This window comes from Chelonus insularis, unplaced genomic scaffold (genome assembly GCF_013357705.1).
Source record: "Chelonus insularis isolate UGA/USDA-ARS -01 unplaced genomic scaffold, ASM1335770v1 contig_378_pilon, whole genome shotgun sequence".
Taxonomy (NCBI): Eukaryota; Metazoa; Arthropoda; class Insecta; order Hymenoptera; family Braconidae; genus Chelonus; species Chelonus insularis.
Genome location: NW_023276536.1, coordinates 30,339 through 57,814, shown reverse-complemented (window position 1 = coordinate 57,814; position 27,476 = coordinate 30,339). Strand labels below are relative to the sequence as shown.

At 27.4% G+C, this 27,476-nt stretch overlaps 2 protein-coding genes across 2 annotated transcripts; both read right to left on the bottom strand.

Moving 5' to 3' along the window:
- Window positions 1-2,161: 2,161 nt before the first annotated feature.
- Window positions 2,162-13,318, bottom strand: LOC118067334 (uncharacterized). Its single transcript, XM_035084003.1, has 4 exons — window positions 13,164-13,318; window positions 9,498-9,666; window positions 2,730-2,989; window positions 2,162-2,601 (listed from the first exon to the last, which is right to left on the bottom strand). The coding sequence occupies exons 2-4, from the start codon at window positions 9,663-9,665 to the stop codon at window positions 2,502-2,504; spliced, it is 528 nt and encodes a 175-aa protein (XP_034939894.1). The 5' UTR covers window position 9,666; window positions 13,164-13,318; the 3' UTR covers window positions 2,162-2,501.
- A 2,637-nt stretch (window positions 13,319-15,955) lies between these two features.
- On the bottom strand, window positions 15,956-27,246 carry LOC118067333 (lateral signaling target protein 2 homolog). The gene is made up of 4 exons (XM_035084002.1): window positions 27,117-27,246; window positions 26,839-27,031; window positions 17,444-17,588; window positions 15,956-17,345 (listed from the first exon to the last, which is right to left on the bottom strand). Exons 2-4 carry the CDS (start codon window positions 27,028-27,030, stop codon window positions 17,080-17,082), a joined length of 603 nt encoding a protein of 200 aa, XP_034939893.1. The 5' UTR covers window position 27,031; window positions 27,117-27,246; the 3' UTR covers window positions 15,956-17,079.
- Window positions 27,247-27,476: the final 230 nt, after the last annotated feature.

Below are 27,476 nucleotides of genomic sequence, written 5' to 3'. Positions count from 1 at the left end.
TGTACTTTAACGGAAAATGAAAGAAAAAAATGTATTTAGATAAAATAAAATAAAGTATATGTTATGATTTTAAATATAGAAATGATGTATATAATTGTTAGGTTGTAATTATAAGTCAATCAATAGTCATTATGTAATCCTAGTTGAACTAAAAATAGATAAGTTTTTTTTTAATGATAAATTTTTAAATAATTTACTAAAATTGTTATTTTAATTGAAAGAAAAATAATTAAATAATTAAAATAAATTAATGAAAATTCAATGTGTAAATCTTTCAACATTTTGAGCGCATGCGGGAAGGTTTAGAAGTTCCATATTAACTTGGAATTATTTTTAATCTGCTATTATACTTTGAATCTATTCATTGTTTGAATCTTTGAAGTGAATTTTTTAGATAGTAGAATTATTTTACGTCAGAAGTGATAACTTTTTGTTATAAAAAATATGTAAAAATTAAAATTACTCTGAAAAGAGATATCTAGATAATGATATGTCATATTCTTAAAGGAAAATTGTGAAAAAAATTCACTGATAATCAATAAGAAAACAAAGTATTACACATAAAAAATATATTTAAATAATAAAAAAAGAGCATTTTAGTATAAATATTTGATGTATGAATAAATTACTTTTATCTGATAATGATATGTTCAACTTAAGCAAAAAATTAATTAAAATTATAAAATAGTTTTTCTACTTGTGCGAGTAGAATAAATTATTCTCTTAAAATTAATTACTTTTTTTTTAACAAAGAAAATCATGTTGATGTACTTTTTAAAAAAAATGTAATTATTAGTACAAAAGAATTATAAATTCATTAAAAGGTATAACATGATCTGAGCTTTTAAACAATTCTGAAACACTCAAAAAAAAAAAAATAAATAAAAATATTCAACCTTCAACCCCATGTGCGTTTTTAGGAATAATAATATAATTATTGTATCCTTAGAATTTCAATGTCAAATAATTACGATGATTCGAATGGATTATAAGTATAGAATGCATCTAACAATAGATTAATTTATATAATTAAGAATCCTTAATCCTCATGTTCATACGATACTTTTCTTTTGTTTAATATTTATCACTCTTCACGTGTTATCATGTAATAATGTGTATTAAATATTGGTACAATGTGTGTATGTCAGACTTATTTGAGTTGACATAACAATAAATTAACACAACTACAATTCGAACACATCAATTGCAAATTTTTGTATTTTCGTCCTTTAAGGATATTTTGTCGATGTTGTACTGAACGGTTTTGTTCATTTTATCCAGAAAAATTATAAATATATGTCTTATAGTCATTAAGATGAAAATTTGGAGAATGTATTGGAGAAAGTTCTAATTTGTTTCTTGGAATATTAACGTTAAGTATCATAATTTTGGTAATTTTTGTAAGTATCCATTTTAGAGTCTTAATATTAGTTAAAAATTCAGTTTATATTCTTAAATTATGATAATAATAAATGATAATATTTATTTAGATTAAATTATGGCAGTCTATTCATGCCAGATAATCATTTTCTAATTTTTATTTCAATTAATGAGTAGAAAAGCTTGTGTTACTAATAATAAGTTGAATTTTTTTTTATTTTAATTTATATTTAATTAATTTTATTTAGAGAGAATTTATTTGTAAAAGTATAATAAAAATATTCAATCATCAAACAGACTGATTAGGTGATAGAAAAAAAATTATAAACCATCTTTTTACTGTTTCTTATGATGAGTTTTTGTTTTATTGATTTAGATTAGTTTTCTAAATAAAATTGATCAAATATATTTCAGTTTATTCACCTCGAAAGAGTAGAAGAGACAATATTTGACAATCTTAGGAATTTTTTTATTTATTATTTACGATTAAATTGAACGACAATTGAAAACTGCACATTCGAGTAATCACGTATTTACACAGGATTCAATACTTCCATTAGAGTTAAAAATAAAAATTGATTTTGTATAGTAACACGAACTTTCTCATTCTATTTTAGTCATTAATAATGAATATATACAATGAACGAAAAAATCATTTTCAAACTAAAAAAAATTTACCATAAAATGTTAATTCTAATAATACCAATCCACAATGTCAATTATAATTATCATAATAAATTTTTTTAATACCGAGTTTAGATGAAAACTTTTTAGTCCGAAGAAATATTAAAAATATTCAAAGTTATAATATTTTTATCATGATCATTTTTTCATAAGATAAAATTTTCAAGCTTCACCTTACACAGTATCATCATTAACTTTCAAGTTAAATAAATAAACAATTCCTTAAAAAATAGGAAAGCAGTAAAAAAAGGAGAAAATGGGTATAACAGTTTTTTGAAGTAACAGCCTTGGCAATGAACTTAAACTAGACTTAACATGAATACAAACACAGATGAATAATAAAAGAGTTGATTGTTGATGAAGTTGAGAGAAGTAATGAGAGTGTTGATAAAGTGATGACACTCTCTAAGATGTCAGTTAGTTTAAGTCTAAGGAGTCTAAGTGCTATGACCTTGCTTGCGAATCTTGTTGTCTATAGTTGGAGTAGGCTTTTCTACAAGGTCTTCCAAATCATCAGGTGTTAGAAGCGTGAAATCCCTGGTAATTTAATTATATTAACTGTTCATATATATATATATATATATATACATAAATATACTGATTATGATAATTTCTAATTCCATTAAAATAAATTAGAGTAATAAAAATAGTTAATCAATACATACCTATCCTGCGCTAAAAGCATGTCTATACTCATAACACTTCGTTGATGAGCCCCATCTTTTTGAGCAGCTTTCTGTCTTCTTAGCCAAAGTGCTCTTAATTGTGCAAGAAGGGCACCAAGAGATAATAGAGTGCATCCAGCTCCAATGAGAGCTGTTGAATTTTGCGCAGCCTCTGCACCTGGTGCTAACTGTACCAACCCCACTATTAGAAGAACAGCTCCAAAGAGTATGGAACCAACCACGACATGTAGAGCGTTTATCTGCAACGTTCCAAATTCAAAGTTTTAAGTACTGTTTATGTATAATCGATTGTTGCTTATATCACATAAACTTCTCTACTTGATAGATATCTATCGATCTGAGATTACTTCAATTAAAACTTTGATGCATTGCAAGTACAAAAGAGTATTGGGATATTGGATCGGTGGGTGTTTAACTGACATCAATTGATTAATTAGTTAATTGGAGTAGAAGATAATGATATTGCTGCAATATTCTATGTTTCAGACTTATGGATGCTTTGAAGATATGTTTCATAAGCAAAGTATTCATTTTAGTGGATAAAAAATCCTAATTTAGAGTTCAGAGTATTTTTTATTATTATTATTAGTACCAAAAGTCATTTTGACTTTTTCAGACTCATTAGCCATAGACAATTTTTCTTTTTAATTACAAAAAACACTTTGGAATCTGTATTTATCAAGTAGATCGAATTAATTACACTGGTTTCACTTAAGTCATTATGAACTAGTAATTTTAGTTTTTCCTGGAATTTATAAATCTGGTGAATTTAAATTTACTTCAACGAGATTATTCTCCATTCATGAATTTTCTTATTAGATAATATTTGTGCTTATAAATATGTCAGCTTAGTTATCAAACTAAAAAAAAAAAAAGCTCATCTAGCAATACTCCATCGTTGTTTATATCGATTTTCATCTTAGTTTGATGAAAATTTTTTACTACAATTTTACTAAAAATACTCACCAATAAAAAATTCTTATCCTAGTGTATTTACCAATAATCATTATCCGTAATTCTTGAATTTCTATATACTAGGTTCTATTAAATTACATGCTCATGATTATAAATTATATTTTTAGAATATCCATTTCCATATCAATTATAAAATTGAAAAGTATGAGTGCAACTGAAACATTTCATGTCGATAAGTTCTATAAGTTTAATCATTTCCCTACAGCTGAATATCAAAACCCAGAGGGTTATTATTTCAGAGTTATTGAAGTTTCCATGGAATGTCAATGATTGCTTTGTTAAAAGAGACAAGAGTATTATCAATGAGTCTTTTTTTTAGCAAAGAATTTTTCAAAACTAAAATACCTTAAGTATGCATATCACTAAGAATTTAACAATGTAGAAGTTGATGAGTTGGATGATGGTACTAGTTACCTAACGAGTCATTATTGTTATAAAGTTTATTAATAATCTTGATGATGCTCATGATAAGAAAGATTAAGAAAAATAGAATTGAAATGTTGGAAAAATAGCATCCAAGGTTCTGGTATGGACATTTGAAAATGTGTGTAGGAAGACAAGCTAATATCTCTGCATAATCAACCCTTATTATTGCATAAATTATTGATATTCCAGATGATAATATATTACTGCATGTCCTTTAACAATAGAAACCCAGCTAACTTGGAAAAAAGAAAGTTCTTGTGGGAGGATAGCTAACTGTCAGCTATAATTCATCAGTAGGAGTTGTGCTAACATTAAAATTGATGCTACCAGGAAGATCTGTAATGTGGTAGATAATTTTCAATGGCTCTGATCTCTAAAATTTGAATATTCTAGTATTTTTTATCCTTTTTAATCCCATGTTTACATATAATTATGATAATTTTATGGAAAGGAAGGAAGAAGAATGGTCAATAACTACATTTAATTACACTAGGATGAGTAATGTGAGGAATATCATTACTATTTACTTTTAACGTAAATAAATCTGTGCAAGCAATCCAACATATCAAGAAACTTTAATTAACTCTAGTTTATAGATGTATTCAGTTAATTTAAATTTATTTAATGGATGTTTGTCAATAGTCTGGTAACTTTAAAAAAGCTATTCTTCGATGTGCTAAATAATTAAATATTGCAAAAATGCTTTAAATTTACCTGGTAGTTTATTCAGATAGAAAATTTCATTTTATGCATGTTATAAATTGACACTCGGTCTTTTCAACGGATATAATCAAAATTCACTTTGGGTGATAAACCATTTAATTTTGTTGGTAAATAATGACAAACGTATCACTGTGAAAGTAATCAATTCAAAAACGTTTATAGTAATTGCATTTTTGAAATGTTATCACATGTTTAATTATTATTTCATGATTCAAGCTGTTCTTCAAAAATTCAAAATTTGCATCATCTCCTACTTGTCAATATTTTAATAAACATGTAATTAGAATGGATTACTCTTTGAAACACCTAAATCTATTTTAATTAAGCTAAAAATTTATGAAAATATTTTTTAATGATGACTTTAAAAATAATGAATATTTTTTTGAAAATATTGACGTAAATACATCAATTGAAAGATAGATCTCATTATTTTCGTGAATTCATTGGAAAATTTTTTAGATTTTAGCTGATTACATTTATCCTTAGTTAATTAATTATATTCCTAGAGGAAGTGAATTAAATATTTAGATCTTTAATGAAAATAGGAGAAGTTTTCAATGAGTTAGTATTTTAAATTTTTGATTGAAATTATTATCTAGAGTTCTAATGATGTTATTATTATTATTGCCAATGATTTCATTATAAGTATGTTATTTAATTACTTGATAATTTCATAATTAACATAGTTAATGTAACATTGTTTCATCCTCTAGTGTGTGGTTGATTTACCAAACTATTCCATCAGCATAACTTTTTAATAACCAAAAGAACATTAAATCTTAATTAAAACATGATGATGTCATTTTTGTTAAGGATACTTGGAACTTTTTATTTATTTTTACGATAATGTTCGTAGAATTTTTTTCCAGAAAGTGCTCAAGTTTGGAGTTTGAAACAATATTTTTCTACTAACAACTAATAATTTAGTTGAAAAAGTCATACAACATTTATTGAAAAAAATATTTCGTAGAAAAAAAAAACTTTAAACATTTCAACATTGATTTCCTTTAGCAATTTTTCTCACTCCATAAAATAATCTAGAAGTTTGGTGATTAGTTTTTTAAAAATTTTTTATCCAATAAAAGAATAGGACTGGATGAAAGTTTTCATTACAAATCAAAAGTTGAATTTAAAAGTTGGAATATTTTTTTTGAGCTGATTGCATTTTATTATTTTATTTGAAAGATTAATGATCAATTATTATCAAATATAGGATCTTTCCGTATTTATAATCTTCATTTTCTATCACTGTGCTAATTTGTGATTGATTATTTCCGGATATTTTGGTATATTATATCTTACATGTCATCATAAAATTAATCAATCTCCAATTAGATAGGACTTTATTATATCAAACTTGATATTTAAAAATAAAATGAATTATTTTAACGACTTATTTAAAAATATCTTTGTTAGAATTACGAATTTAAATAAGGTGCCCTCAAACAATTATAGGGGGCTACCTAAGTGTGCCCCAGAACCTTCCAACAATTTTTAATAGCAAAATGTTCATTTAATTTTCACATTTCAATTGATAACATTCCAGATGATCGTCAGAGTTTATTGGAAGCATAAAAATAGATGCTTGAAAATTGTAATGATTCTCAAATATAAATATTCATAAACTTTGATACTGATCCAATTTTTTTATAAAACTGGCATATAGATTGATTGACAGCATACTGTAGTCAATAAAAATTTAAGAGAATTTCGTTCCAGTCCAGTAATTTTTTCACATCAATCACAGAAAATAAAATGGAGAAAAAGTTGTTAATTTGAAGTATCATTTATAGATTTTTTTTTGTTCAACGAATTCAAGTGAATTAAAAAACTTTAAAACATCTTCAAGTTTTCTATTAGCAATTATAATTGTGTAGATACTTGTTAAGTTACTTTCAACTTTTTTTTAGAATTCACCTTCATTGAAATGACGTTGAAGAATCATACATGACAGAGTGGAATGAACTCAATTTTTTTCAAAACAATAAAAACTGCAACAGTGATGATCAATGGTGATAAAAAAAGGTTCTATGATGGTAATAGAACCTTTTTGGTTTTGATGGTTATAATGGTAATAACTTTTTTATAAATGAAATAAAATAAAAAGCATTCAATTTTTTACAATTAATTCTTTAACAAATCAATAGCTTCATAAAAATTGTAAAAACCTTTTTACAATTTTTAATTATCTTTTAAATATTCATCTAGAACTTTAGCTTGGTCTAAAGCTTTGATCTTTTGAATCAGTTGCTCACAATTATTAAATGTCAGGATGTTTTGTAAGGATTTCTTTGGACCCAAATATGGTTGTAGGTTGATTCTTCTATTATTCTACCACTATGACTCATCATCCACCTCAATTTTCAACTCAAAGCCTTCTTTCCCAGTTTCTATTGTTCTTTTAAAACATCATCACTTTAGGTACATAAATTTTCTTTAATCATTAATAGTTCTAATTAGTTATTACATTCTAGTAATTGCTGATAACAGCCTTAGGGCAAGACTTTACTTCACAAATTATCACATTACAAAACGATACTAATTAATTTCAAACAATTAATTGATAGAAGATAATCGTTATATCATAAAGTTTAGGATTACCATAGGCTATAACGAGATATAAACATTTTGATTTAAACAGCTTCACATTCACTGGTTATTAGTAGTTTTAATTAGTTCTTAGTTATTTTATTTAAATATTTATTTAAACATTTACATTTAGATGTAAATTTGTTATATTAACGATGAAAAAAATTTATTTTAATAAATAAAATATGTTGCAATCCAATTTTTCATTAGTTTAAATAATATTTTATTGATTTACTTACATTTCTTGATATGAATCTGCATAAAAGTATTTATTGTTAAATCTAATAAATCATTTTTTAAGTTAATCTAATTGTCAAGTGTAATTATTTTAAAAAAAATATTTTATTCATATCAGTAACATTTTTTTTTGCTTTGTACAGTATCTCAATGACCAAGGTACATCTATATTTTAAAAACCCTGAATGTCAATGAAAAACGTTTTTTCCAATACGATTTAACTTTTACGTCATCAGCACAATCTACTACCAATATATGTTAAAGTCCAATACACAGAACCACAGCATAAAAAATGGAGTTTATAGGAAAACGATTACTCCAATACTATCATTAATAAGTCGTTTTTATTTTTACACGAGCAATTCTATCAAGTTAAAATGATATAAATGTGTATATTTTGTTTTTTTTTTTAAATCGATTGATTTAATCATCCAAAAAGCATGATCAAATTGACAAGCTATAACTTCCTGATAGATTAAAATAGTTGATAAGAATCATCTGGCATCTGATTACTAGAATACTTGCTCAGTTACAGTAACTTTCAATGCCACTTGGCCTAAATATATCGGAATGGGATGAGCAACAATCTGTCCAGCAAGGTGTAATATATCGTTTTGAGATTGAATTTGCTATCTCTACAACTCTAAGTGTCGTAGGCGTTCTAAAAGCTCATATTCACTCACCTTGCATCAAGAATGATACCAAGGATTATTTTTTATAATGTCAAATGTCCTAACGATTTTTATTTCAACATAAAAAACGATGTTTTAATAAGCTATAAAATAATCCTTATCAAAAAAAATATAAAAAACTATGTTAAAGTATCTAAAATTCATTGGTGATCTTTGGACAAAAGCCGATTAGTCATGAGGATAAAACAAATTTACTTTTTTTCTCTGTCAGCTTATGTAGATATTTATTATCTACATAAAATAGTGCAAAATGGTTCTACATTTATGGACATTTATTTGAATATCAAGTCCTAGAATGATTTATTAATTGGAAAATTTAGTGCCACACTTGATTGCTTTAGTCTTGTAAATCGTTGTGCTTTAGACGTATTTTTAAATGAAGTACATCCATTTATTTAATGCTTAATATTTAGTGTTATTAAAAAGTATTAAATACTGATAATCAATTTTAAGATGTTCAGTTTTATTGTTAGTCTATAGAAATCATAAAGTTGGAAATTTATAAAGCTTTAGTAAACAATGGTGGTATGATGAAAAATTCAATGATTGAGTTTTAATTTTAATCCATTCTTTCATGTTACTTAGAATAAATAATTGGTATTTTTATAACAATCATGTTTCTAGAAATTGGAAGACTAACTTTACATTCTTCATAGCTTGTTGATAGCAATGATACATCCAATCCACTTTAAGTCTTTCAAAACACTTTTTTATTGATCAGATTAGTAACTAAAAAAGCTATGTTCTGAAATATTTAGCACAATTGAAAGTAAGATAGACATTAGTTTCTGAAGTAATTTTAAAAATTGATGATATAGAACTCATTGGAGACATTTCATCCAAGTATCTAGATACAAAAAATACTCATTTGTTAATGAGTTTCAAACTAATTAGGAAAAGACAATTATTTATTTATCAAATGTTTGTGACATTGCATGTTATTGACTTAAAGAAACATTCCTCCTACACGATACTGAATGACGTCAAAATTGAACCCCCATGCTTGACTAATAATTACATATTCCAATCAAATTTCCTCATAAATTGAATTTCCTAGCTTTGAAAAAATCTTATCTAGCAACATTACGAAAGAATACTTAAATACCTTTCCGCAAAAAAAATATTCTAGTTCATCTTTTTCTGTAAGAGTGACGACAGCTTCGCTATCTGTTAGGGGACTTCCTGGTTGGCTATTTCCAACTCTTTGTCCTTTTTCGTGATAATAGGTCTTGTGGAAGACCTTCACTGAAGGCACTGGTAATGCTGTAATCATTCTGTAAAAGAAAAAAAGACCCTTTAGGATTTATCACTACAATTTTTTTTTTTAGAAAAAAAAGTTTTTTAATATAAAACTAGGACAATGAAAATACTAGTTCTAGTGATAGTATGTTTATATAGTCAGGCATATATGTATGTATTTAACATGTTTAAATAGTTGTAACTGATTGATTCTAGATCTGTGTTATTTGATATTTGCTAAAGTAGAACATTTCAAGTGTTAAATCAATTTTAAATATTCAAATGATTTTAAATAATAAACAATCACATTATTAAATAAACTTTCCCATCATTATCAAAATAAATTAGCACATAAGTTTAATGTCATTGATAATTAACAGCAGAATTATTATGAAATACTAATATCATTCTTTATGTAGTAATTATTGATTATGTTTGTTAATTAAATAATGAAAAATAAATAATTATTGTATCCAATACTTTTCTTGGTTATTAGGATATCCTAATATTAAATTTAATATTATAACCTATTATTCGAATAATTTGTTATTCATTCAATGTTGAAATTGAAAGCATTTCCTATTTTATTTATTTGATATTTTTATGTTCATTGTTGTTAAAATCATCACAAAATTTATGTACTACGTTGATGAAATAACAATGAAACTATTATATAATACTTTTCTTTTTAGCTCTTTGTAAGGTTCAGTGAATAGTGACCAGTATTCGATTCGCTCCGATTCTTCTTACGTATATATCGGGTAATAAATATTCAATCGATTGAAAAATGTAGGTGAATGTTCGTATCTTGAAACCATTATGAACTTAATAAATTCCAAGTAAACATATAATATATATTATGTAAGAAGTAAAAATTTATTGACGAATTTTTAACATTAAACACAGCAATATAACCACAATATGTCAAATAGAATAATAACCTATAAATTTAGTGTCAAACAAAAATGGATTTTTGCAATAAATATCATTACCAAAGTTTCTTTCTACTTTTTTAAAGTATCAAACTTTAACAACAATATTTATAACATACTTTTTATTAAAAAAAAGAGAAATTTTATTTAATATTGGTTATGAAATTTTTGAAAAATTGAGTAATATTTAAATTAAAAAAGCAAGAAGAACAACAAACATGAAGAATATGAAAAATAAAACAAATATAAAAAGTGTAAATGGTACATATTCTTCTTGAATAGCTGGTGAAATAATATTACCACACCTTGAAAAGAGTCATACATAGTAGTGCATTATTTTTTTGGCATGAATTCAATGAACAATTGTTTATTGAATATTAAGTTAACTTTAAAGTTTAGTACAAAAGCATTTTATAAAGTTATACTCAATGAAGACTTATAAAACATTTAGTGATATTAAAAACACATTGAGTTTTCAAGTGTTGCAATTATTGTTATTCAAACAAACTGAATGAATTTTGCCCACTGGAGAGTCATAATCTCTAATTATATATTTATGCAAAGCTTTTAAATTTTACATAAATGTATAATATACATTCCAGTTTAAGTGGCTTTCTTAAAGCTTCACAATTAATGTTGAAAACTGACTCCATTTTCAAGCACTCAGTCTAATTTAATGATTGATGTTTTGTTTTTTATTAACACTCACAAGTTCAACATATTTAAAAGCACTTACAACAGCTACAAAATGTTTGTCTACATTTTATCACAAGTTCCCTTTATTTCAGAATTATTAATGATAGACATTCGTAAGTTTATTGCTCATGAACATGCATCTCATAAATTCTCCAACATAAATTCAATCAATTCATGTCATAATCATTTTTCAATTGATTCTATAACAAAACAACATTTCACATACTCATAAAATTAAAAAAAGAAACAAAAAACATGAGTATCTTAATTATGCTTCTAATTGTTCTTTTAATTAAAAGTAAAATACTAAGCTTAATAAATATCTGAAACATCTCTTTACTAAATTTTTAAACTACGTTAGATCTTTTTTTTTATAAAACTTTATTCGTTTTGTTCATCCAGTAAAATTTACCAGAACGAAGTCACAATGCATGATAATTAAGCCCAGTTATACCTGGTGGTCTATTGTTTATTTATATAGCTCATAAAAATTTCTAGATAAAGAATTTCTTATTGCATATAGCAGATAATAAAAGAACTTAATAAGCTCTACTCTAATCATCAAATATTCTTTATCATCATATAATATTTGAATATCAAGTTGGTGCAGAAATATTCCTTGGAGATAACTTGATACTCAAGAATGGTTTTTTCTTCTTGTCCAGTTGCAATAGCAATATATCATGAATTATTCTTCAATTATCTATCAATTTTGATAGAAACATAATTTTGAGATATTTGTATTCCATAGAACCATTAATTTCCCAATAGAATAGTGAAGTGCAGAGATATTCTCTCACGTAATATAATAATGCTAGCATGAATCCAACAGTTCAATAATCGAGATACAACAGCCGTCGGCCCAGTAAATATATCTAGGCCAACATTACTGGAACTCACTGTTTGCCCCCCTCTTTTATTCACATGTAAGCACTAAATGTGCTGAGCTTTTCCTTTCAGCTCAATATCAAACCATTTAACAAATACATGTGACAGACATACAACCAAAGCATATCATTTTTACAAAACAAAAATGAGTTTTACTGATTATTATTAACAAACAACATGCAAACTCTGTCCTGAAAATGTTCTCCTTCTCAATTGTGATATCTTGACAAAGTGATCAAGGATCGTATAAGCTGTAGATTGTACTTGAGAATGAGAACAAAGTAGAACAGTGACCTGGATCAAGCTTTGGATCATCATGTCATGACTACTTGGTGTTTTCATAGAACAATAGATTACTAAGTCATTACTCAACTCATGTTAATGTCAAAAAATGTTTTTAAAGTCAAGTATCTAGACCAATTTTGATGCTATTTTGGCATCAAATCATTCATATTGATATTTAGGACGAGTGTGTTTTCCATCGTACAATGACTTTTAACCCTATTATATTAAATGTGGTCGCTGACTCTCTATTTTGGCTCCCACCCAACTGTGTATAAAAATTACACCACATATATATATATATATATATATATATATATATATATATATATATTGAGAATTTATTTGCTTGATATTGATAATTGACATTGTTTATACATAAGTTGGTTTGAAAAATTTCTAAAGATTCTTTGATTGATACTAAGAATGGATAGGAAGCGCTTCAAGTATTTTCATTCCACGTAGTATGTCAGTGACGTGTGAATGAATAAAGGTGTTTGAACACCTTGTCCTACTATATAGCTTTACACTCATGAGTAAATTTAGCTCAGGATAATGATAGGGCATTTCTTATAGCTTCTAAGAAATGGCCATTTTTCCACTTCAATAAAATCATATTCTGATAGCATAAAACTTGTAAGCATTAAAAAATATGGCGAAAAGAAGAAGAAGAAGCTGTCATAAAAGTGTAATCTTTGTTTATGGTTTGATATAATCCATTGAATAGAACTTACGTGTTTATGGAATAGAAGTGTTGTCGCCAGCTCCAATCTCCACTGGGGTCACAAGAATTTAATTAAGGATATGCTTACGATATATTTGATGTCAAGTAATCAAGTAAATAATTATCTAGAATATGCTTGGCCCGTCGAGCCGTTCTGACGGGTTGGTGGTCCCGCGGAAACTGAGCTTTAGCATGTTCGTACTCTGATCGATAAACTACCCTCCGGTCGCCCACCTGGTTCCCACCAAGGGTGACTACACACCCGCGCTTCTTGGTATCATCATCCATAAAAATAGCTCTTATTTGGCGTTGAATCACTTTTATACATAAATCCTTTTTTCTTTTTTGTTTTTAATAAAACATTACAGCTCTTCTGAAGAATTCTCATAACTCTGGCAATGAAAGATAAGGGAATTTTTAAAACAATATTCTGAACAATTCGTGAAAACATTTTATTAAACTCTGAAAGTTACAATAGCAGTAGAGTTCTTTCAGTATAATTTTGTTTCTTTTTTTTTGTTGTAGAATTATATGTGAGGGCTACATCATTTATATTACATTTTTGCGATAAAAACATCGCAGTATTTTTTATGTATATTTTCACAGTTATGCGTCAGAAAACTGTTGATATAACTGTTATATTAAGTTAAAAATCAACTGTGCGTGTGTGCAGAAAGATTTTTGCATCAGGTGATTATATAAGAAATATTAGATACGACAATTATTTTAACATATGATAAAATTATTTTGAATATTATTAATTTTTTTATATAAAAAATTTTATTCTTTTAATTAACATATGGGATTTATCATTATTTTCCAGATAATCAGTTTATTATTGTTCTTCATTCATTGTTAATTGATTTAATTATGACAAAACTTTCATTTTTTTTTTGTTTGTTTAGAAAAAATGTGAAACAGTAGCTTCATAGAATTGATGTGTATATAAAAAATAAGACTTTCAGATGCTAAGAGATTGTTTATCTCACAGTAAATATATTTTTATTATTATTATTTTTTTTAATCTTTCTACTTATTCACGATTTACTATTTTCATCTACTAAATTTTAAGAATAATAAAATTTTCTTTTGTGTTGTTATCATTTCTCTAATTAATTCTTTTAGATAATGAAATAAAAAAGAAGAAAAAAACAAAAAACAAAACTCCACTAATAATATTACATGTTGAATAATTATTTTAAATAAAAAATTATTATTGATTCAAAGCGAATTATTATGAAAGACAAATTACATTATTGGCATTAAATTGGTAATATTTTTTGGCCCAGTCTTTTAAGTTGTATATCATTATTCGCATTAATTAAAAAACTTTCCATATACTGAAAAAACAATGATCATATAGTGAAAATGTTTCGAGAATTCATTAAATTCCTTTAACTTTATTCAATTAGAATATTATAAAATGGAGGTAATGCAGTTATTTTCAATACTGGGTAATATAAATATTAATATTCAGAATTGGAAGTGTTTTTTTTAGTAGAAATTAATTAATCATTGACTTATAAAAAACTATAATACCGACGAATTACAACTTATGCTAATGTAACTTATGTCAATAAAGATAACAAGTTTAAGTTGTCTGTATAAAATAAAACAATATTATTATTGGTATTGTTATTATTTTTTCTTTAGAGTAATGGTGTAATTTTATATAACTGCTTAGCAAGCTTTAACAATTTGCACATTAAAAGTCATTTCTTATCATGTCTTGAATATTTGTAACTTTGGTTTGCATAGAAAGATTTGACGTTTTTAAAGATAGTTGGTGCGCATATAATTAATGAATTGTAGTTATTCATCTATTAACGCCTACAAGATATTCAACTAAAGTCAAATGTCATTTACAACTCTACCAGAGTAACTTAGGAGTTAAAGAAATATTTTCCTACAAAATCATACTTCTTTGCTATTTAATTAACGATGAAAAATTGTTAACTTTATTATTATGAGATGTTATTAAGAAAATTGTATGAGAAAAATTTTTATAAAGATAAATTTACTTTTGTCATTTTACAAAATAATTATTTCAGAAATATTATGAGTTTTGTTATATTAGTTTGTTTTTAATGTCAGGTCAAAATTTATTCCAACATTTTTTCCTTCTTATAACTCACAAGAATTATTAACAAACTTTTTATTGAACTTTTAAAAAAACTCTTAAACAATTGTATTTCTATTTATTTTTTGTAATTAAATAATAATGTTTTCTACTATTAAAGTAAATTTTTCAACAAAAATATACCTCAAGCAATTTATCTTACGACTCCTAAATCACTTTTTTAGTTGAAACTTTCTCACCCTTGTTGAGTTTCTGATAGACGTTATTAGACTAATTTTTCATTTTTATTTATAAGTATTTATATTATTTATATTTGTATGTATATATATATATATATATATATATATATATATATATTTATATTTATATTTATTTATATGTATATATTTATTATGTATTTATATCACGGCATGATACGATCAATGACTATTATAAATTTATTTCAATCACTTTCATTTTTAATATTAATTATCATTTTGTATCTACCGCGGCAAGATGAATTATTCAAATTTTTCATATAGATATAAAGATTTACAATATAAGTTAAAGTGGACCCCAATAGTAATATGGAACGCATGTATTATTAAGTATCGAAGAACATCATGAGATTTAATATTAAAAATTGTACATCAAAATTTTAGCGATGAAATTAGTTTATAATAAATAACAATTTAAAATTCATCAACATTGATTTATTAAAAAAATGTATATATTTTCTTTCTTTATATAAATGATTAAAATTACATTCAATTTATATATCATTCATTTTCTTTATTCCAACAGGTAATTATGTATTTACTTTCCTCAGTTTCTTATAAATAAGGAAAATTCACACTTATTATTACACTGATTGTGTAAATAATCCATCTTATTATCTATATAAAAAAATTCTGATAAAATAATTCCATCGCTAAGACACATTTTTTTTAAGAATTTTTTTTTTAATTTTAGTGTCATATAGGATACAATAAATTGAAAGACTAGGATATTTTGGTATAGAATAATCAACGCTGCACTGGTGAAAATGATAAAATAATTTATCATCGATTATCTTAATAATTAATTTGTATTACCGATTTGTTTAGAATTATATTTGACATATTTTGTATTTTAATATTTTTTGTCCTGAATTAATTATCCTCTACATGTGACGAAAAAATGAATTTTATTTTTCGCATATGATAAAAACGTTAAAAAACCATTGATATATATCTATGCTGTCCCAATCGAACATTTCGAGTCGAATAAGAAAAAAAAAAATATCATACAAAACTTTGATTTCAGATTTATCTTCGAAGCATCACACACTTACAATATTATTTGATTATATACATATAATGCATACAATCAAATTCATATTACTTGAATCCTTATTAATATACATACATATTGATATGTATACATTAAGGATACATAAATATACACAATTTTATGTGCAAATAAAATAATAGTGTTGAGAATGTTATAACATGTTATATATTTATATATATGTATATATTTATAGATGTATAGAAAGTTATAAAAGTTAAAAGAAATGACGAAACATCGCCTTCGTCATTTATACTTTTAGCTAATCCGTGGTTTTATCATTTCCATGAATTTTATTTATTTATTTTTTTGTTCCATTAATTTGTATTTTTCATTTTTTTAAATATCTTTTAAATATTTGAACACTCGAAAAATTTAATTAATTTCTCTAATGTGTAGATTTAATATTTCAAGAGTTCAGTACGAGTTTTGTTGACTGCTTAACTATATAACTCTAGTTTTAAATATTTACCCGTCAACACAGTTTTGGAAGTTTCATTTTTTATAAGACTTTAAGTTCTAATTATTTTGCGAAATTTTAGGCTGATTCGGCTTGGGAGCCTTGGGAGCTACGTTTTTCTTTGTGATTGCCATGATGACGATGATGATGGTGATGATGGTGGTGGTGATGAATCATTTGTTCTGTTTCCGGTGGATTTTCATGTCCAACAAGTAGGTCAAGTGTTCCCTTTGCAACTGATGATTGATCTGTTGTGTTTGATGGTGGCAATGGCGTTGCTACTGGTGATTCTGGCAAAGGTATGCAATGGAGAACATAACATCTCACTCCAGCAAGTACAATACCTATATTAAATGATATAAATTAATATTATTAAGTGAATAATGCATTTTATTATCTCTTACTGAATCTTAATCATCATTTTGAATAAATATCAACTCACCACATAGCAGTAAAGTCGCTCCAGCTATCAGTAATGCAAGTCTGTGGTCTGTGGTCGTTGCTCCAGGAGCCAACTGAACTAGTCCAACCACCAACACTATTGCACCCAGCAGCAAACATATCACGATAGCATGTAACACAGATATCTGAAAAAAAAGCTCTCATTAATAGCTTATTCTTTACACGTGTAATTAATTTTAGCATGAGTGAACATGCCAATTAGTCGTACTGTTCCTATTTAACAACTATTAAAAACTTTATAAAGAAGGATTTAATAGTGATTGAGTCTATTATTGACTGGAAGGTAGGTCGTAGGGTTAATAGCACATGTTTACGAGTTTTCTTTTTCTTTTTTATTCTTTACTTTTAATGACGTTGTTTATTTTGAAAGGAAGCCTTTTATTTTTAATCAAAAATACGATTATGGATTTAATAACAATGTGGAAAGTCACCAAATATTGCATTCAGTTTTTATATCACTTTTTTAACTGTCTAATGAATAACTCCAAGTTCATAATAATAAAATAAAAAATTCGAAATTAGGGTAAAAATAATCAAATATTAAATCTTGATATAATGATTCAAACAATTGAATAAAGTAATCATTTTTTCACTCATTTTTATTAAAATTTATTTAATTATTAATATTTATATATTTTATTTTACAATAAAGAAAGAAAGGAAGTTAATTAAAAATTACTTCTTTCAGAGAAGTGTAAAAGAAAATTCTTGAAAAATTCATGCTAAAATTAAATAATATTTTCCCCCATTAATCTGCCCCGCCTCCCCTGCACTTAGCCACGGGGCCATTGTACTGGGTCCAAGCTTGTGGTAAAGGCGGTCTTAGGTGGGTTGGTACAGCCCGGCCTCGTAGCAAAATTGCAGAAGCCTGTCCGTCCCGACCGTCTCAAGGATGGGTGCGTCGGTCTCAAGGTTCCCTAACAGGCGCTGCCTGGGTTCCCTTAGCCCCGAGCATTCCCTTATCATGTGGAGAGGCGTCTCTTCCTCCTCACCACACCACCGGCACGCGGATTCCTCTCCGCGTCCCAGCATCTTCATATGGCGTCGAGTTAGCCAGTGCCCTGTGACGGTGCCCACGGCCACTCTTAGCCTTCTTTTATCCAGTTCGATCAGGTCCCTACTCACTTGAGTTGTGGGTTTCCTGATGAACGCTCTGGTGTGCCTCATCCCCGAGGTCTCCGCCCAGTAGCTGGTGAATCTTTTGTGCAGCCACTTGTCCCCCAGCGCCTTTACAAGTTCCCCGGGAGCGTTTATCTCCACTGGGCCCCTGTCACCTCCGCCGCTGGCGCCAATACGGGCCAGCCTGTCAGCTTCGGTGTTGCCGCGTATACCGCAGTGACTTGGTACCTTTAGCAGCTTCAGTTTGTTGCGGCATGCCGCTTGTTTTAGTACCCTTCTGCAGTGGTCCACGAGTTTTGAACAGGTAGCCACTTGCGAAAGAGCCGTTAAGGCAGCATAGCTGTCACTGCAGATATAGATATGCTGCCCAGTGCAATCTCTTTTGGTTATATGCATAGCGCATAACAGGATTGCGTACACCTCTGCCTGGAACACGGAAGCGTCCTGGCCCAGGGTGTAGGATTCCTCCACCCGTGGTCCCCCGCACCAGATTCCGGCTCCGGCCTCTCCCCCCTTACACTTCGCCCCATCCACGTACCAGACAGGCCCCTTGGGAGTAAGCGATTCCTCGCCTTCCTCATGAAGATGACTTCGTATCCGGGTGAGAATTCTAGCTTCCTGGGGCAGCGATCGACCTTTTTGCCACTGAGTCCCGTAGGGTCCTCCGGGCCCAGAATCGCCGCATGCCCAGCTCGAAAGCTCGTCCACTGTCTATGGCTCCTCAAGCGGATGGCCGCCCTCTTCGCTAGCACCTCCACCATCAGTTCCGGCGGAGGGATGCTCAGTAGGCAGCCCATAGCTAGGGTTGGGGTCGTCCTCAGGGCTCCCGTTATACCTAGCAGTGCCGCTCTATAGACTTTATTTAGTTGCTTCCTGCAGGCGTTCCTCCTGACGGAGGTCCACCATACTATGGAGGCGTAGGTTAGTTGGGGAATGACAACAGCTGTGTACAGCCATTTTATTGTTTTCGGCTTCAGTCCCCATGTAGCGCTGAACATTCTTCTGCAGGTCCAGAAGGTAGCCGTGGCCTTCTTGACCTGTTTGTCCACATGTGCCCTCCAATGGAGCTTCCTATCTAAGGTTACTCCAAGGTAGCACACTGTTTCCGAACATTTCAGCTGTTAAATTAAATAATATTCTAGATGTTTTGTATGCAAATGGAGACAGAATTTTGTGATTTCATTATGTAGATTGTTATTAGTTCTGATAATAATAAAAAATAGTCAAACTTGGTCTTCTTTTTATCAGTTAATTAGTACTTATACTTGAGATTACATTTGAATTCATTAAATAATAACAAAAGATTTCAATAAAAATTATCAAATTAATATTTTTTTGTACATTATTATTTTATTTTTCTGGAACTTAATAACTTGAAGCAAAAAATGTTTAGAATTATTTCGTATTTTCTATTATATTCGTCTGTATTTTAATGAACTTCAATTTACAAGAATAATTATTTTACACTGCATAATTTTTATCCTATTGTTGTGTAGTATAATTTATTTTCACTATAAAAGGATTTTATTTACATTAAAAAAAAGAAATGTTCTTTTCAATAACCACAAATAAATATTTTTCTCCCTAACAACATTTACATATTTAATATTCATAAAACAGTTGTAAATATTTATATTAAAAGTGACAATATTTGTCAGAATATTGAAAATCCACTTTCGTGTAATGAATTATTTATGTATCAACAAAAAAATATAAAAAAATCAAATTTTAAAATTCTTTTTTATTTTTATTAATCTTGAAATTTAATATTTATTCTTGCTGTATATAAAAGTTTCTTATTAATGTTGACAGTCATCAAAACAAAAATATCATAAAAGCCAAAAATAAAAGGATATAAGCTTTTTGATAGAATGTTTTATAGTCTGATAAAGTACCAGTTTATTGGAAATGGAATAGGTTGTGTAAAGAGAATGTAAAATCAGAAAATTCATTTCCTTTTCATTTTATTCAATTGAAGCAAGACCTAATCTTTGCTCATGACGAAGAGATGTCCCTAAAGCTGATAAGCAAGTTTCAACTAAACTACATTCTTATCATATTCTTAACAAACAAACAAAGAACAGTCTACAGACATATCCAAAACTTAGCATTAATGATTTGAAATAAAAACTTCTTTTCCCTAGAAAAATTTAGCAAATATTGAATTGGCAAGAAAATAATGAAACAATTTTAAAACTCAAACATTCTAGAATGTATTGTATTGAACTGATATTAAAACGTCTCTGCTTTTAAAGTAGACACAAGTCATTGATGCACATAATGATTATACTGTCGATTAAAGTTAGTAGACTATTAAATAAAAAAAAAAATAGAATTAAAAGTTATTCTGAATGTTTTACTATTTTCTTGCCAACTCAATACAATTACTTATTTATTTAAGTTTAAACTCAGGATCCAAGTCTCTGTTAAATGCTAGTCCTTGAAAAGCATACATAAAACTAAAGTATGAATTTATTTTTGCAATTCCTACTAAATCATTTCAATGAAATTTAATGTCAATGACGTAGGAAGTTTTTTTTTCAAACCAAGAAAAGCTCAATGCAACCAAACTTCACTAATAGAAAGTTAGAAAATGGTTCTATCAATTTTATTCTATCATTGATCAGTTGATGGATCAGTTGATGTCTTTTGTGGTCACTTATTTGCTGATTAAATTACTGGTGAATCTAATAAATTTTTAGAGAAAGCCATTGGAGTTGATATATTTAATCCATCATCATGTTGACTCTTTATTTTCATTCACTATCCACCATATAGATCCATTAATATCCATGATTACAATTAAATGCTATCAGAATAAGCTTACAAAAGACTATGAAAACCATTTGGATTCCTTTTATAAGCTCAAATACTAATAAATTCTTATTAATAACCCTAACATTGAGTTATTAATTCATACAGAATTAGAAACAGGAAATTTTGTGCCATATATTGATGAAATAATGTTTCATGTGAAATTAATATTGATGTTTATTAGATTCTTGATGTATTATAGTTCTTAATAATATGAAATATTTATTTTATTGAAAATCTTCGGAATTGAAATAAAAAGAAACTCAAGTATAAAAATTTATCTCAAGAAAATATTTCATTATTAATGACCTTATTTCTTGGAAAAATAAATATTATTGATGCAGAGAACATTCTTCTCTACTGCGTGAAAAAATTTATTATATTACGTTGTAAATGCAACATGCCAAACTATTGTTTATTTTACTTTTAAAAATAAATACAGCAATATTATTTTTTTTTATTCATTTCAAGTAAATTGTTCTTATATTTAATGAAATAATATTTTGCTGTACTCAAGCAAAAAGACATCATATTTTATTTGAAAATATCAGAGCTTGTTTGTCATCAGCAAGTTTAAAAATAGTTTATCTATGATATCGATTTTAACAAGTTTTTTAAACACATAGTTTTCAAGAATTGAATTATAATTACTTCGAAATCAAGATGAAGAAACGTATAACAATCATTTGAGTAATTGGATAAATGTTGATGTTTAATAATGAACATCTTTACTACTTGGTATTGGTGATGATTTCAATGTACAATTTATCTTTGCAATAAGATATGACTATTGGATAACAAATTAATTGTGACGTTATCGTATTCTCGAATTAGGACATCATCCCCAGCAGCACACATTGCAGACGTAGAAGCAGACTGCTTTAGTCTGACTCAAGTCTGGCGTCATGTACATCTAGTCTAGTATAATGCAAGACTTGAGTCAGACTTACGATTACAGTTGGCGGCCAAATCTGCTTTGTATGCTGTAAGGTATTGGTTAGAAGAATGACTAATCCTATAATACTCAATTGATTAATGGACTACACATCAACTCATTTTCAACTTTTTTAAAAAAAAAGCATTGAAGATTATTTTTTTCATTGACATTAATATCTTTGTTTTATAATTATAATATACTTTCCTACAGAGATATCTCTTATTCAAATTAAAAATTTAATTTAAAAAACCTCCAAGTTAAGTGGAACAATTTTTACTTTTTATTAAAACTACTTCAGCTTTCATGAAACTAGATCTTGACTTTCTATGAAACAAATCTCGATAAATTTTTCAAATATTTAAATTCATGGAAATGAATTTATTGATACATTAGTAAGTTTACAAAAAGTTAAACAACAATAATCAAAATTGTTTTAATATTTATTAAATATTAACTTCAATTTCCAGTTTAATTAAATCATTAAATATTTTATTGAGAAAAATATGAAACCTGTATCTAGGAGTATCAAAACATAGATAATTGTATCACAGAGAGTGTGAGAATTAAATTTCCAACTTCTAATATGTTATATGATACAAAAGAGCACAATCTAGTCATATAAAATAAATAGATCCTGAATAAGATAGTTATTAAAAATTTATAACTTTATAATAACAATTTTGAAAATTAAATTTACCATCATTATACCAACAGTTGTAGAATTGAGCATCCTAGAGGTTTCATGACTTTAATTGACTCAACAAAACTTCTATTTAAACAAAGGAATTGCTATTGTGTTTGTCCATGCAAAGCTGTTACTACTTCCTCTTGGATTCCTCATCATCTAGAGATTAATACCAATGAAAGGACTGATGAAGCAGCTAAATGTACAACTCTGTTACCATAAAGACCTTTTAGGGATAAGTGGAGTACATGAGTTGATCAAAATGAAGATCAGAGAAAAATGAGATCACCTATGGCTTCTATCGAACACTTCAAACTCTTTGATGTTGAAAAAATTGAATACAAAAGAACCTGGCAATTTTTTTTATTACGTCTAAAGCAGAGATTCAATATGAGAAATTTCAAAAGAACAAATTCAGAATAGTAAATAATGAAATATTTCATATGTAGGATGGTATATTGTATTTTTAATCAACTGATGTTAACAACAGAGATGTTTTAAAATAATTCTTTATGATAAATATCATTAATTATATTAAATTAAAAAAATTAAAACAATAACTCAAATTGTGATTTGAATAATTCTATTATTAGCACATTAAAAACAATCATTGACGTTCATTCTATTATATTTGGATTGATGGATGCTGTTGAATATAATGATCATATTATAGCTATTATTCTGTAACTACTCTTCAACTACACAGAGTTGAACTTATAGAAGAAGTTGTAGTTTTTGTATTGAAGATTGAAAGTTTTGCTCTAGGATAAATGGTTAAATTAATTGGTGATTTAGAAACTTAACTAGCCACCTTATAGCCACCCATTTCTTGATGAGAAGATACTCAGCTGGAGTAATAATAAGGTCATGGTGAGTAGATTGAAGGAGGAAGTATTGGATTCTTTGACTAATTGATGTTTAATAAATTAATTATTGACAGTGATAAGCCTTTGCATAATACTTCTTAAAGATTTTAATAAAAAAGTTACTGTCAAGATAGTCAGATTCTTTAACTAGCATCTTTTTAGCTTCCCAGTGGGAAGTTATTTAGTTATAAAATTACTCCAATGGCTTTATTTTGATTATCATTGGATCGTGATAGTTTCAAATTGTAAATTCACAGGAGAATAAGTCAAATGGAGAGCTTGGCATGTGACAATTGAGTTAGAACTTTACAGATCATGCAATAATTAGATCTGGGTGGTTGTACCAGTTGTGATGTTGATGATGATATAAACATGTAACTTCTTAAAGAAATATTTGCAGACAATTTACGAATATTTACTTACAGAAGCTAGGAATTGTTTTATTAAAAAAGTGACATTAAAGTTAGATAAAATAATATCTTCTAGACTATAATGATGATATTTCCTACTCATAAAGAGTAATTTTATTCTTCTTTTATTTTAACATACAATTTAGGAAGTAATAAAGTATGACGTATTTTTTGTACTGCACGAAAACATTTTAATCCTTAGATATTTATGTACCTTGAGAATAAAAATGAAGCAAAAGTGTATCTATTACCTTCAGTTTTTTTCTCTGACAGTAAATTACCCATGTAGCATGCGTAATGCTTATACATTTCATCACACAGGTACATCTTTCCTTCATTTTTTGACATTATACACATCATACTTTTCTAGAGTGGATAATAAATCTCTTGAACAAAATAAACTAGGAAACCATACACCATTTATCTTTACTATTTTATTTGTGAATTGATGGTGAATGTTTTTATATTCTGAATTATTTGGTTGGAATGAAACCAAATGCAGCAAAAAAAATTAACGTTATACAAAAAATTGAAACTATATTTCAGTTTTAGATAGAAATAAGTCTTCTAAGTTCAATGTTTTGCCTTTTAGACAATAAAAAAATCCATGTTTTAAAAGAAGATAAATAATAAATTAAAATATGGAAGAGTAATAGATCAACTTTTACAGTTTTATGGTAAATGTTTTTGATTTATGAAAGCTTTTTAAATTATCCGTTGTTTTTTTTATGAATTTCTATCAACAGTCAAAACTTTAAAGGTCTGTGTTTATTAGCATTTCACAATAAAAAAGCTTTACAAAAGTTTTTTTTTGCTTTTTTTATTTACCAGAATGTGTTATGAAATTTTTATTGTCTACTGTCAATTCAAATAAAAAGAAATGAAACACCTGAGTCATGTTAGATGATATTTTTTGGAAAACTTTAACAATCAATTTTACAAAATTTTAATGACATAGTAGATTAGAAGTTGATATTTATGAACAATATAAGCTTTCTGTAATGCAATTACTTTTCAGTGTAATTATAAATTCCTCTTATTATCGTGAATGGAAAAGTTAATAGATTTACTCATTTTATAATGATCCATTATTTTGCCTAGTAAATAGGAAAGAGTTTCTTATTTCTTACAAAGACTTAAATTATATCTTTACTTATTTCTCAAGTCATAATTATTCTCAAGTTTGTTGAAGAACATTTCAGAGAATAAAATGAATTGAATAATTTTTTGTGCATGATTTAGATATTTTAATACAGAATATAAAATCATCAACTTGAAAAATGGTAGTTGAATAAGTTAGGATTTTATGTAATCCAAAAGTCAGAAGCAATAAAAATCAGTTCGTAAAATACCAATAAATTTTGCAATGTTATATAGTGCTATTGTTTTCGATAAATCTTTGATAGCTCATTGTTCATCAATAAATCTTTATCTCAATAAATTGGAAACTTTCTTAAGTCTGATGATGATATTGATAAAAATATAGCACCGCTAGCAAGAATACTTTTTCTAGGAATATAAAATAAAAAAAAACAACCATCATCACAGTTGGATCAATTAAGTAGATTTAATTTTATGACTTCCAGATGAATGCAATGCCTGCAGAATCTACAATGTAGATAACATATTGCCAACATTTCACAAATGTGTGTTCATCCTTTGCATCATCAGGATTAGAAATTCTCATTGACGCTGACGTAGATACAATAGCTGATCTGTATCGAAGTTTCTAATCGTTATCATGTAGACTGTAAAATTTGCAAAATATTAGCAATATGCTACCACCAGGTGATGTATCTATCAGCGAGCTATAAAATCAAACCTGGACAAGAAAAGTTGTTTCAAATAATAAATCATCATGCATATGGTATATTAATAACTTAAAAGTACTCTTACAGATAAAATATTAAATAAATATTGACAAAAATTTTTATAAAAGCTTTTGTTTGATTTTAAATCATTGTTTGAAATTATTGGAACTTTTTTTAACCTAGATTTTTATATTTTTTTATTTAAAAAAAAAGGTAATCTTCAAATCTCTCTATTATCGTTCATATTACCATTAACAATTGATAATTTTATTTTTAAAAACAAGGAATTACTTTATTTCTACTAAAACATTAATGAATAATTCCTCTTTATTTTTTTATTTATTTCAAATTAATCCATGTTACAAATATATTTAAGTAATTGCCTCTAGAAACATCCATATATATGTCTAATTAATTATTTATAATATCTCCAATGATTGCATAACATTAACAATCTTAATATTTGTTATAATTATCCTTCATTCCCAGGATATTATCACAAGAAAAGCTATATAGTACAATATATCTTCATAATATCATTTATGATCTCCTTTATAACAGTAGGTAATAGGTTCTTGTGGCCAATGGTACATTCAACATTCGAAACATAAAAAAATAAATTAATCTATTAAATTTTATGAAGCTATTGATTGAAGTGGATATGAGATTAATGTGGAGAGCAGCATCATAAGCCACTATTATTTTCAATGTTTACAAAGTGTAATAAACTTACTTTGCCGCATAGATAAAGCTCAGGAAGAGGGTCAAGATGACTATTTTGTCCATGGGGACTAGGAGTTGGTGGAGATCCTTGAAGTGGTGGCATCCATTGTCCACTTAGATAAAGCTGGCTTGGTCTTTTTAGTCTTTTCTCTTGTCTTCTACGCTCGTGGCGGACAGCAACTGCTGGCATAGCCCCAATCATCCTGTGAAATTTCCATAATTATTTATAATCATTTCCTGGTGGAGTAACTTAATAACTAACATGTTATTCCAATATAATGATTGTACTTGGTTATTAATATATGTGGATTTTTTGAGTTCGTGAACCACGCGATGCTGTGTGAACTTTGGTGACCTCAAATGACCCCAGCCGATCGATACATCACTATAATCCACCTAGCTTTTACCTCGCGTTCTCCCAGTTCTACATTCAGCTGTTTCCACAGGCTAGTTTTCCATGCCATAGGCTATGGTACTTAAATGTGAGATGAGCTTTTTTCACAACACATTCACACAAAGAATCTCAAAGCAAAAATTAACTCAAAAAGTTCTTAGTAATAAAAGCTAGATGGTTTTTTCTTTGTTTTTTTTTTGGTACTTGTAAGCCATCATTTAAAAGTTGAAAAAAAATATCTGCCTAGAAGTGTT

What these genes read in the sequence shown, in the direction of transcription:
- LOC118067334 (XM_035084003.1), bottom strand. Translation starts at nt 9,665, where the DNA reads ATGATTACAGCATTACCAGTGCCTTCAGTGAAGGTCTTCCACAAGACC. An exon ending in AATATTTTTTTTGCGGAAAG is followed by an intron (nt 2,990 to 9,497) that starts GTATTTAAGTAT and finishes GGAACGTTGCAG; the next exon opens with ATAAACGCTCTACATGTCGT. An exon ending in ATGCTTTTAGCGCAGGATAG is followed by an intron (nt 2,602 to 2,729) that starts GTATGTATTGAT and finishes TTAAATTACCAG; the next exon opens with GGATTTCACGCTTCTAACAC.
- LOC118067333 (XM_035084002.1), bottom strand. Translation starts at nt 27,030, where the DNA reads ATGATTGGGGCTATGCCAGCAGTTGCTGTCCGCCACGAGCGTAGAAGA. An exon ending in AGCTTTATCTATGCGGCAAA is followed by an intron (nt 17,589 to 26,838) that starts GTAAGTTTATTA and finishes CTTTTTTTTCAG; the next exon opens with ATATCTGTGTTACATGCTAT. An exon ending in AGCGACTTTACTGCTATGTG is followed by an intron (nt 17,346 to 17,443) that starts GTGAGTTGATAT and finishes CATTTAATATAG; the next exon opens with GTATTGTACTTGCTGGAGTG.